The sequence below is a fragment of the Neopelma chrysocephalum genome, unplaced genomic scaffold, assembly GCF_003984885.1.
Source record: "Neopelma chrysocephalum unplaced genomic scaffold, ASM398488v2 Primary Assembly neopelma1_70, whole genome shotgun sequence".
Lineage (NCBI taxonomy): Eukaryota > Metazoa > Chordata > Aves > Passeriformes > Pipridae > Neopelma > Neopelma chrysocephalum.
The window spans coordinates 5,905,365-5,917,641 of NW_020897730.1; the positions used below are offsets into that span (position 1 = coordinate 5,905,365).

The window sequence follows — 12,277 nt, forward strand, 5'->3', positions numbered from 1 at the left end:
AATGGGACAAAAAAGTGAGGCCAGGTTTCCTTCCCCAAAGTCTTGCTGATTTGAGGTTTGATACCATCAAAGGAGATCCTGGAGAAGATTAAATTACTTTAATCAGTTACTGTGCCTCCTTACACCCAGCCTTGTCTTTACACTGTGAAACTTCTGTTGTTTTGGCTTTTTTTTCCCTCTTTAGACTTTTGAAATCTTTTTCTCACCCAGCGTTTAGAGCTCCTGGCCATGTCCAGCAACTCTACCAACAGGTTTAGGAGGACGCTGATCCCTCTAAAGCTGACATCATGCACTTGCCACTCAATGCATAGAGGAGATAACTTGCATCCATTTAGATTTCGAACAACAACCTGGCAACTGAATGATTACCTTCACCAGCTGATAAAAATCTTCCCATTAAACAAACAAACAAATAAAAATCCAAGCCCTAAATTCATGTGGTGTCACCAACAGCTCCTCTAAGTCAGTTTTGGTGCCTAAACAATGAGTTAAGAGACATGTATAAAATGTAGAGCTTTATAGTGGCATACCTAGACTTTGTGTTTATATAAGGGAGTGATACAGCCACAAATATATAAATCAGGTGTAACAAACTGTGGGACTGAAGCAAAACAGGAAAGTCTCGAAGACCAAAGGAAAGTCAGCTGTTGGTCATGTAGGTTGCAGTGTTAGTGTGTGAAACATCCCTTGACTGTGAGGTGTGTCACTGGTCATCCCCTCTCCACCCTTCTTCGGGGCTCTTCCCACAGGCTCCCGGGTGCTGCCCGAGAGGATGAGGTAGCAGTGGATGGAAAGTCGAAAGCCAGCTCTGTGTTGGGGGTTTCATGAAGAGGAGAAGCAGGAGTTTTCCTGCTGAGTGGGCACGTTGCGGTGCCCTGCCAGTGTGCATGGAATTTAGATGAGAAAGAAAGAGGGTCTTTTTATTAGCGAGTGGATTTTTGACCACAATAAATCTGGGTGTGTGAGCAATTAACATAATGTTTCCACCCATCCATGTGTCTCTTGCTGGCAAATGCTCTGGACAAACTGTGTGTAAAGCTGAATTTATGGTGACTTTAGGGGGGGTGGAGAGGGGGGCTTTGTCTGAAGCCCAGATAATCTTTTGTGATTTAAAAAACCCTGCCCTTAGAATGTGCAGAACAAAATCTAAGATTCACAGGATCATATTCTTAGCATACTTAAGCTTCTTTCTCCCCTTTGACATCAATTTATTGCAAATGAGGTCTGACACAGAGAACTCTGGGGAAGCCTTATTTTCCATGTAGGATGTTCCATTCTAACTTTGTTCTTGAACATGATGGGCAAATGTGTTGTTTGAGGCAAGCACTGGGTGAAGACAGAGGACAAGGAGAGATGGCTAGGGTGATGTGATTTTATTTTTACTGTGTTAGCCTTGAATTTGGAGGTCAGAGGGCATGGTATGTCTTGGTCAGTTTTAGGAAGCATAATGCTACATATAACATACTTGTCTTGCAAGCTGGGTATTAAAATGTTGTTGCTCTTGTTTAAAAAAATAAGAGAACAAAAAGAGTTCCACCTTCTTAATTTTTGGCATTTTTTAACATCAAGACAAGATCTGCAGGTATCTTCCAGATGACCAATTATTCTCCTTGTTCATCTGGTTTATTCATTGTTACCTGGATGCAGTGAGAGAATCTCTGTCTTGCAGATCAATGAAATGTTGACTTTTGCAGGAAAAAGGCAGGGATTAATGTCCTGGGGAGCTGATAGCCTGGAGTGTCCTTGTTTGTATTTCATGAAAAAGCAACTCAACTGCAAGCATGCCATCTCAGCCAGAGTTCTTTAAAAATAGCATGAGAACAGAGATTATTAGTGTGTAATATATGTAAATTGCATATTTTTATGTTTTCTATGCCTATTATGCAGCTTCTTGCCTCTCATGCATACGTTTATGGGAATATTGTATTTCCTTTTCAAATTAGGTTTCAGTTGCTCAGTGCACTTTCTTTCAGCAAACATTATTCACTCAAAATTATGAGTGGGTAGCATATCTATGCATTAATGTCTATGCACAGCACCTGGGCGTGCTACTGAGTTGGTTTGTCCCTTTCTGATCCCAGCGTCAGGGGCCACCACCGGCTCTTCGATCCGGCTACAGAAACACTTGTCTCGCACCTGCAGGTGTCTGGTCACAGCAAACAGCAGATTGTTTTTAAGACAGGATATCAATATTTTGAACTGCTTCATTTAAGATAAGGGAAAAGGCTTTTCCGGTCTACACGGGCATCCCCTGACCTTGTCATGTGCTTTTTATTAGTGTGGAAGCAGCAGAGTTTGCCCTGCACCAGGAGATCAGGCAGTTTGCTGGTTTGGAGAGTGCTGTTGCTGTTTTGGGCTGCTGTGGATTCGGGAGGAGCAGCAACACTCTGTTCAGGTTCCTGCCCATGAGGCCGCGTGCTTTCTATGTTTAACCTGTAGGACATTTAACTTGTAGGATACCCAGGCTTAAACAGCACTGCAGTGTTAAGGTTTTACTGGAAAAAGAACAAGTGTGTGCTACCTGTCTCCTGCTAGGCATATTTTTTTTCCTCCTTGCCCTGTAGAAAAACTTCTCATATCTACTTTTTCCTCTTCTGTGCCTTCTCCCACCATAATTGAATCAAACTAGTAGCTTTAAAGGCTGCAGTTTTAAACTGGGAAATGGGTTGAATGTTGAAGAGGCTGTGTAGAAGATCATAACAGGCTTTAACAAAGTTTGTAGTTCCTGTGCCATTACCTGGAACTCAGGAATAATCTTAATAAGAAAATTCCAAACTTTTCCATGAACAGTAGTAAAGATGCAAGTTCTTTCAAGGTTTCTTTCTTCTACTGTCAAAACATTTCACCGCCTGAGTTTAAGAATTACCCTGTAACTCCTTTTGGTGAGATAGATCTTAGGCAATGGGCTTCCCTTAAGTCTTTGAGGGCACTTGGTTTTCATTAACCTGAAGTATGGAACTGATGGCAGCTGTCGAATCAGTTAGATATGTTCATATTGTCTTGTTAACTCTGTTTTTAAGGGAGACACATGAACCAGGGGCTAAAAACCTTCATTACCTCATTAAGAAGGATGAGAAGGGAGGGAAAAAAAGCAACTACTAATTTTTCCTATACCTTCTCTTGGATTACTGCTGCATTAGTTGCCCACAGAAACATTTCTCTGGGTTTCAAGTTCCACAGCAGTGAGAAGCTCATGATCTTTGTCACAATGCACTTGGCTTTGAGAGCTCTTTGCTTAATGACCCAAGAACATGAGACAGGTCAGGGATTTCTTTGTGAGGAAGAAAGTAAATTCACATGATATAATTTTCATGAACACGAGTTTTTTTTTTTTGTTTTTTTGTTTTTTTTTTTAATTAAAAAACAAAAGTTCAGCCAATGGGGTTGATTATTTTTTTTCTGTGAGAACAAATAGATGATATTCAACAGTTTTGTAACTGTTATCATGCAAAATAACAACATTTGTTATTTGTTTTGTAAATAGTCTAATATATAAAATATTGAAAAGATACATTTACAAATAACATAATGTATTATTAAATATATTAATATAGCAGCAACAATAAACAGGTGATTGCACATTTTTGAATGTCCACATTAACTTCTCTCTTTTGGTTTGTTTGGCTTTCAGACAAATCCATGTAGTTATGGATGGAAGGTGTGTAAGAGCTGGACTGGTGTTCATAATATCCAGAATCCTTCTTTTGTGTTTCAGGTTTAATAGAATGTGGGAGGAGGAGAGTTCACAGACAGAGAGCAACCCAATCTCAAATTTAGGCTTGTTATGAATTGTTTTAAGTAATATTTCCAGAGTTGAGCATTTAAATTCATGAGCCTACAATCTCTGAGACTGCCTGAAAAAGTTGTGAAATGTTTAATTTTATATGTATACTTATATATTCATATAGATTATTCATATAAATTATGTGTTCATCTCTGAGCTTTCTTTTGTCTTTTGAGTCTTCTTTGGATGCTTTTCATACAACCAGAAGCTCAAGAATTAACTGATCTTACAATTATTTGGTCATGTTATCAGGTTCCATGTCTCTATGATCTAGCACCTTAAAAAAGACATGAGTTTCATGTGATAACGTTGTGAACATTGGTAATCTTGTGTAGATAAAAATATAATTCATGAAAGAGCACGTTGTCCCCCTAATTATCCTAAATATACACCAGTGCAACTTCTCCAATTTCAGTGTAGGTGATATTTGGTGGTGTGAAATCAGTGTGAGGTCTCATTTGATATGAGGATGCAGAAGGTCAGATCATCAATGTTCAAAATCAGTGCATTTGCTCCTGTTTTCATCAACCAAGTATGTGGTTACCAGCACTTGCCATTTGGCACAAAAATGCTTTCTGTCAGGTTTCTTATATTCAGCAGAAATATTCATATATATGAAACGAATCAGCAACATCATTCTAGGATCCTATAGGTATAGATCCATGTGGCTAATTAATTTTAATTAATCCTCTAAAATCTCTCTTTATAATGCATTATAACAATCCTTTTTGTATTCTTGTGCAATATTTTGTTTTTTGAGAGATTTCTCTGCAGTGAAAAGAGTTAACAGCAGGTAATGTCATTCATCTCGGGAGGAGTTTGAAATTTTCAGTGTTAGTGATGAATGAGGGTATCTGACCCACATCTGTTTTACATTAGAATGGAACATTGCCCTGACATCGTTAGGAGCATTTGTCAAGATTCCCTGGACAGAGCTTCTGTAAATTACATGCTGCAAATGTGTCAGGGTCAGATAAGAGGATATCATTAACTGTGCTAAAGTTTACTCATGATTCTGTCACTTCAACTTAATATGTTAACTGCCAACCATTTTCCTTGAGTTGTTTCATTAAATCTTTCGTTCACAGGAGGGGAAAAAAATGTATCACTGCACCCAAAAAATATTGCACATGTTCTTTTCTCATAAATCATATTAATTGCAGACATGGTCACAAAGCATATTAAACGCAGGCATCCGTAAATGAATTAAAACATATGAGAATTTTATTGTGCCTATGGTAGGTCCTACATCCCAAAATACCAACCATGTTAACAGGCATAAAGTTTCTTTTAAATGGAATAAGCTTTTTCTCAGTTTAATGGTCTTTATTTTGGTGATAATATTTTCTAATACCTGATAATGGACCAGACATTGTGTACGTGGCCTTTAAGGCTTTCATCACTCAATTTCTCTTTCTGGATTGTGTCCTCAGCTGGTGATTCTGTGCTAACTCCACCAGCAAGGGATTTGTCCTAAGGAATATTTTGGATTGTTTCAGATGTGGTCTCAAAACTTTTCTATAGAGTTTGATTGTTGCAGTCCACTGTGTTTCATTTACTTATTCCTAATTTCTCCTTTGTTTTCTAATAAAATATGGTGATTTTATCAATTGCATATACTGTATTTTGCTGTATAAGTGCAAAGGCTGTGCCTCAATATTCCCGCTTGTGTGTTGTAAAAAATTGTATCCTGACTTTTTTTTTTTCATTTATTAGAGATATATTCTCAAATAAATTGAATAGTTATTGCATCATTTAATTCTAGGTGTCAGATCAGCCCTTAGGTTCCGGATCATTGAGGCTGACAATTACTACTTTAACTTTCCCAAAATCATTCAGAAGGAAGTACATATTTTCCAGTAATTTGGATGGTATACAGAATGAGTAAATATATTCTATACCTTAGTTATTATAAAACAATCAGGTCTGTTTACTTCTTTAGAACTATACTGGTTCATATCCACGGAACATCTGAGTTGCAAAATCCAGGTCTTTGTGTGTTTCCTGTGCACTGCTAAGCTGAGGGTGCTGAGGATCTTGCAGACATGGCCTATTAATGGATTTCTAATTGATTAGGTGAAAGTCAGCCATGCCCTTCCTGTAACTCCTTGTATGGGTGATAAGGTCATGGCACATACCTACAAAAGACTTCTGCCCTGAGGCTACTTCCCTTAGAGCTTTCAAAACAGACATGACCAAAATCTAATTATTTAGATACTAATCAACTGCAGGATGATTCTGAAGGCCTCTGAAGAAGATATTTTTGAGGAGACAGTTATTGTTTGAGCTTCAGTTTTCTCCACCTCAGAGACAGAGAGCTCTGTCAGCTCTGCTCTAGTGTATCTACTAGGTGCATATCCACTTTGTAAGATGATGCCTAAAGATTTGTATTATTATCTAATTAATCTAAACATTTTAAAGTAAATCTCACAAAAAGCTAATTTTAGTTTGTCAAAGGAGATAAATCTCTACCCAAATATAGATGCTACTCAAGTTTGAGAGGCATTTGAGACCATATCTGGATCCAGGTTTAAATTTCAAGGCTAATCTCAAATTTTAAAATAGCTTCCAATCTCAGAGGTTTAGAGCTCACTGTTTTCTGCTGGTAAAGTCAAAATAATTTTGTCTGAGGCTCTATTCTATTGAAAATATTAAAGTGAAAAAAAACTTTTGTTAAAATATGCAGTTGGTAATATAGCAGTTTGCCAACTCAGCAATCAGTCCTAAAAGTCCTGGCAGAGACAGGGTGTGACGAGAGAGAGCTCAGGCAGGGAAAAGTGCCACTGGGATTCCAGTAGGGCTGTGAGAGTGGTGTGAGCACAACCCCTTCTCTCTGCTCTTGAACTTGGAACAGAATGTGGTACAGTCTGTAAATATTGGTATCACACTGGAGCTATGCAGGGATGGAAAGGGTTGTGCACTTACTTCAGATTTCTGATAAACCCCTGTGTGTTTTAAACTGTAGTCAAAACCGTGATACTCCTGCCAACATAAATATTTTTCAAAGTAGTAATTTTCAATGTAAATGTTGAAGTTAAACCATGTTTTTTGTAGATCTTTCTCTTCTTTTAACTCTGCCAGTGTTAATTTCAAAGGACAAGGATTAATATAACCTAAATGAATGTAGGTTCTAATCCTGTGTCCTGCTGATGCAATGGCAGGTCATTAAGCATGCTAGATTTTCAGACCATATCAATTTCCAAAGTTATAAGAAAAAGATTTGTAATTTCTGAAACAGAAATACTTGCTAAAATAACCTTTAGTAATTTTAATAGTTTTCAGAAACCAACTTTTGGAAGAAAAAGTTGAGAGCCCAGTTATTTCACCTTTTAGGGAATTTTGGGACAAAATGCTGTGCAAGTTGCTGGGCAGATAACATGATATTTCAAACTGTAGTGACTCCAGAGTTTTTTTTTATTATTAACTTCAAATTTTTTAACAGGTTTTGTGCACTGAAAAGAGTTGTTGAATGAAGTAGAAAATATCTTGCAGCCTGAATATAAATTCTTATGTTTTTTAACTTAAAAAAGATTTCAGTATCTGAATGAACTCTGCATGTGTTTTGAAACTTCTTTTTCACAAAGTGAAGCATTCAACAAATACCATCAGTTAAACTCATGTTTTCCTGCTTAGTGAAACAGAAGTGAACATTTCAGTGCTGTATGTAATAACTGAACTTCTTTCTCAGGCTTTTTTTTTAGTGAGATGTCTTGGGTGCATCTAATGCAAAGATATTTTGTGTTCTTGATGCAGGTATCTGGGTGTCTCTTTTTGAAGTACTCTGCTTGTACCTCTTGCTCTTTTCCTAATCAGACATTCAAAACCTGGATAGGTCTTCCTTCCTACTTAAATCACTATCCCTGGATCTTGTTTCACTTATTTATTAAAAAACAAACCAAATTTGGAGCTGGGACCACAAGCTCCCTGCAGTAATATTCTCTTTTAGTTTGAGATGGAAAAGAAGCACAATTTAGGGAGGAGTATCAGAGCTTTAGGAACCAGATATGTTGTTATAAGGTTTAATTTATTCTTCACAAAACAGACTTCAATTTAAATAATTTCTCTTCAGTTTATGGTCAGAAGTGCTGTGAAGCCAACTGATTATCAAATAGCAGGTCAGATAATTGTGATGCCTTTTTGGAGCAAGAACAGCCTGTAAATTATCAGAACATGCAGTTTTGGCAGAAGCTGTACGTCAGCCATCCATTATAAGCTGCAGACTGTTTGTCAGGCTTTGAAGTGCAATTTATTCCAGCAGAAGGAAGCAAATCTCTCAGCCACACTTATTTTCGAAGTGTGTTATAGAGATGTGCCAGGAAAGGAAATACCATCCTACAGTGAGAGGGACTTTTGTACAGCAAGAACTTATCACTGTAGTTTCTTCCTTCGCTCCTCTTTGAAAGTGCAGATGCTTTTTTTTTCTTTTTCTTTTTTTTTCTTTTTTTATTCTACTGGAAATTATAACCTAGAGGGTTGGACTTTTATAGGGACAAGCTTGTGTTTCCCAGTAACCTCTTTTCAAACTCATTTTGATTGTTGATTTCATAACTGTCACTGTAGAAACAGCTTATTAAGGGAGTCACAGTTGACTTGAAGCCAGTCTGGAATAGCTGACCCTTTCTGTTGTGTCCTCTAACACAGAGGATGAAACTGATAACTGGTGCTATGACCAGCACTTTACTCTTTCACATTCTTTTCTTCAGAGGTCATGAAGCAGCAGGAGGTGCTGCTGCTCTGCCCTTTTCCCAGCACCCAGAACATCATCAATATGTGGGGTTCTTTGTTACTTCCAGTAGTGTTGCTGTGATCTGCTCCAAATTAACTTCATTGTGATGATTGCTGATCTTGGAGAAGAAAATTGTGTGAGCTTTTTCACATCTTTTTGTATGTTTGTAGATCGTGCAGGACAGCATGGCTGAAAGCCATTTTGTTCTCTTACAGTTTAGTCCTCAAGGAATAAACATATGCAGAAATTCCAGCTGGGACTGGGATCAGGCACTCTAAAACCATAAAAATTTAAAATATTAATTTTCCTTATTTGCCATTGGTATCACTTTTTATTGCTTGTTACCCATCAGATTTTATTTTGGTGGATGATGCAACCAAGTTCTACTTCCTCTACTCAATGCACAGTTCAAGTATCAAGTCTACCTGGTTTAGGAAATCAAATTATAGATTTGGGAACTTCTGTGGCTCTGTAAGCAACAAGGTTCTTCGCATGTTTTAACTGTTTTTATTATTCTGCATTTTAGGTAATGGGACTCTTGACTAACCATGGTGGTGTGCCTCACCAGCCCCAAACTGATTATGCCCTGTCCCCTTTAACCGGGGGCCTGGAGCCCACCACCACTGTCTCAGCCAGCTGCAGCCAGCGGCTGGATCACATGAAGAGCTTAGACAGCCTGCCTACATCCCAGTCCTACTGCCCGCCCACCTACAGCACCACGGGTTACAGCATGGACCCCGTCACGGGATACCAGTACGGACAGTACGGACAAAGTGAGTGGGGGGGCACTGCAGCACCAACGGGCTGCACTTTGTGTCTGTGACCAAGAAAATTGGGAGCAGAGATCCTAAAGCCTGACTGCTACTTCTCTCCAGAGCCGTGCAGAGTGCACTGGTGAGATAGCTGATTGTTCGAGCAAGATTTCTGCTGCATAATTATTTTCTTAAGTGATGTCAACAACATCTTGATGTTATTAATTGTTGAGACATGAAACCTGATTGCCATTAGGTAAAACATAAGGGTTGTCCAAAATGAAATAACCGCTGGCATTCCACTATTAGAAACACATGTTCTTAATGAGGTCAGCTCAAGAATCATTACAGTATATAGTCCCAGATACATAGAGTTTTGTCAAACTTGTCCTAGGAATAAAAATATTAGTCCCTTTCCTTTGATATATCAGTATTAAATATGACAATGTCAACCTGTAGTTGGCATGGCCCCATGCTGTGAGGTTGTCACTGCATGACTTAAAAAGCTTCTTTTGCTTTTTTTGCAGGTGCCTTTCATTATCTGAAGCCAGATATTGCATAAATGAACTGTCCACTTCAAGTTAAAGCTGGTCTTGTTTTCCGGTCTCACTCCAAGGCTTGGATAAGAGGGATCTTCTCAACACACTGCAGCCTAAACTGGGGCAGTCCCATTGAGAGAAGCAGGCTTGTTATGTTCTCTCCAGTCATAGCTTTTAGTAGACTTTTGAAGGTTGGACAAAGCTATACAGAAGACAAAGGCCAAAAGCAATAATGAATAAATGTGACATGCTTCATTATGAGTGGGTATGCAGAACAGAGAGTATTGAACATCACTGCCTGGCAAACATTCCATTTTTTTGTTGCTGTTGAAATTAATGGACATTGATTGGGACAAATAGAACATTTTGAAACTAAGCTTAGAGTGGTTGAGCTCTGTGTACTCTGACTCATCTGACATCCAGTGCTGACTTTAGTCTAACTTTAAAACTGCTCAGTTTCTGAAGCAAGGTCAGGAGAACCTCTTTCATTTTACACACTGGAAATTGTCATCAAGAGGAAACATCACAGTCCATAAGGAAGCTAGGATAAATGCAAAAGACTTCCAGAGCAACTTATTGGTTACCTTACCATGTTTTTGTAATCACATTGTCAATAAATGTCACTTGTGAGTTTTGCTTTACCAAGAGACAAGATCTTGTGTAACATGAAAAACAGATTTTACCTTTTTGTATGTGGAGTTTTCCCAGTCCGTTGTACCTTTTTGGTCAAACGTGGGAGGAAAAAAACCCACCATCAACGTGACTGATTTTTCACAACTGCCTAGCAATGTGCAATACTGTGTACCTCACACAAACTTTGGGATCATCCAAAGTCATAGAGATAGAATCAGAACTATATTTTTGCAGGTACTTTTATTTTTGCAGTGCATAATTCCTGATGATAAAATACAGAGATGTTGCAGTCTGCTGGATTACTGAAATCCAGCTTGCTAATCATGATTTAAAGGTCATCTTCAGGAAACAATACGAAGAAATGATTACGTTTACATTTTTTTTAGTGATATACAGGACATAGACAGAGATGGGCCTGTGTTTGACACATTTGTTTAAATTATACAGCGATATCCAATATAGAAAGTATAATTATAGGAACCAAGGTTTACAAGAAGTTTGCATTGTGACATTTTAGAATGTCAATAAATTTGTGTTTTGTGATGTTGAGAGGAAGAGGACGATGGAAGGTGGGGTTATTTATTTCTCTCTATTCTTGTAAAAAGAGGGAGGCAGAACACAAATACATTCCTTTTAGCGTTAAGGACTATGAAGTAGTGAGTTAGACTAGGTTCAGTACAGAGGTTAGTTCACACATTGGTCTTAAGGGTGATGGAAAAATGAAATATTATCTTTGTGTTGCAGCCTCTACAACAACACATGTTGTAAAAAAAACCACACAAAAAATAAAAAAAAAAAAAACAAAAAACAAATGTCTTTCATGTAAAAAGTTCAGTAAATATTTACTATTTATAATGAATAAACATTATGAAGACTTGCAAAGCACTGATGATTTTGCCCTAAAATGTAGTATTGTGCTAAATACATTGATACATTTTAATCTGAATATCATGAAGAAATAAACCATGTTATCTTCAATGCAAACTGTATTCATTATGTGTGTTCTGCACACATCCCAGGCTGCAGGAGCATTGGGCAGCCTCTGTGCCCAGGTGCTGCTAATGTGCCACGTGAAACTGTGTGTGTATTAATGAACTATGCATTTTTCAAGTGCTGTTGGTACTGTAGTACATCTTGCTTATAAGAGGCCTTTTCTGTCCATTTTTAAAACAATAAAATAGGCTTAAACTGAGCACAAATAGGGCAACTCAATGACTTCATACAATGCAGAAACTTTGTAATCAGTTACGGGTGGTATCTGTCCTGAATTATATTTTTTTCCTTAGAAGTCTCAAGATTTTTTTACTAGGCTTACATACAAGCTGGTGGAACCATGGGGAAGACCCTCCAAAATGAGTGGAGTGAGTCTTAGTGGCACATCAGTGTGCAAAGAAATTGTGCTTCACCCTAGGCTTCATGGTCATTTAATTTCCTCACCATTTTGTAGGGGATGTAACCACCTTGAATTTATGTTGTCTTTTGTTTCTGAGTGAATTTTATTTTTATTTTTTAATTTTTTTGTTCTTTTGATTCTAGCCCTCTTCCAGTGGAAAAGGAAGGAATATACTTTTTGAGAAGACAATGCTAAAAATATGCTGAAAAATGGGGAAAGGGGATTTCTTTTTTTTTTCCTTCCAGTTTATGTTTCTCTGATATTCTTTTTAATTTCTGAGACTATTAAAAGACTCTTATTTATACCTTTTCCCTGCTCTAAACTTCTAATTTTTCTGGTTTTTTTTCAATGTTTCTTCCCCTCCCTGGGGACTCAGCCTTTGGCATTTGTCTCCTATCCTGGACTTCCTGCAAAGGCCAAGTAAACTTCTGTTACACCACTTGCAATCCC

At 37.8% G+C, this 12,277-nt stretch overlaps 1 protein-coding gene across 7 annotated transcripts in view; it reads left to right on the forward strand.

Annotated features, from left to right (window-relative positions):
• The window catches only part of PAX3 (paired box 3), a 75,380-nt gene extending 64,172 nt beyond the window's left edge, over positions 1-11,208 (forward strand). For 4 of the 7 annotated variants that reach the window (XM_027686186.1, XM_027686189.1, XM_027686188.1 and 1 more), the window contains exons 8-9: positions 9,037-9,283; positions 9,790-11,208. In XM_027686186.1, the coding sequence (XP_027541987.1) occupies positions 9,037-9,283; positions 9,790-9,824 (282 nt within the window). In that variant the 3' untranslated portion in view covers positions 9,825-11,208. Of the gene's footprint in view, positions 1-9,036; positions 9,378-9,789 lie in introns of those variants that run through there. The other 3 variants (XM_027686183.1, XM_027686185.1, XM_027686184.1) reach the window with 1 other exon arrangement.
• The last annotated feature ends 1,069 nt before the right edge of the window (positions 11,209-12,277 follow it).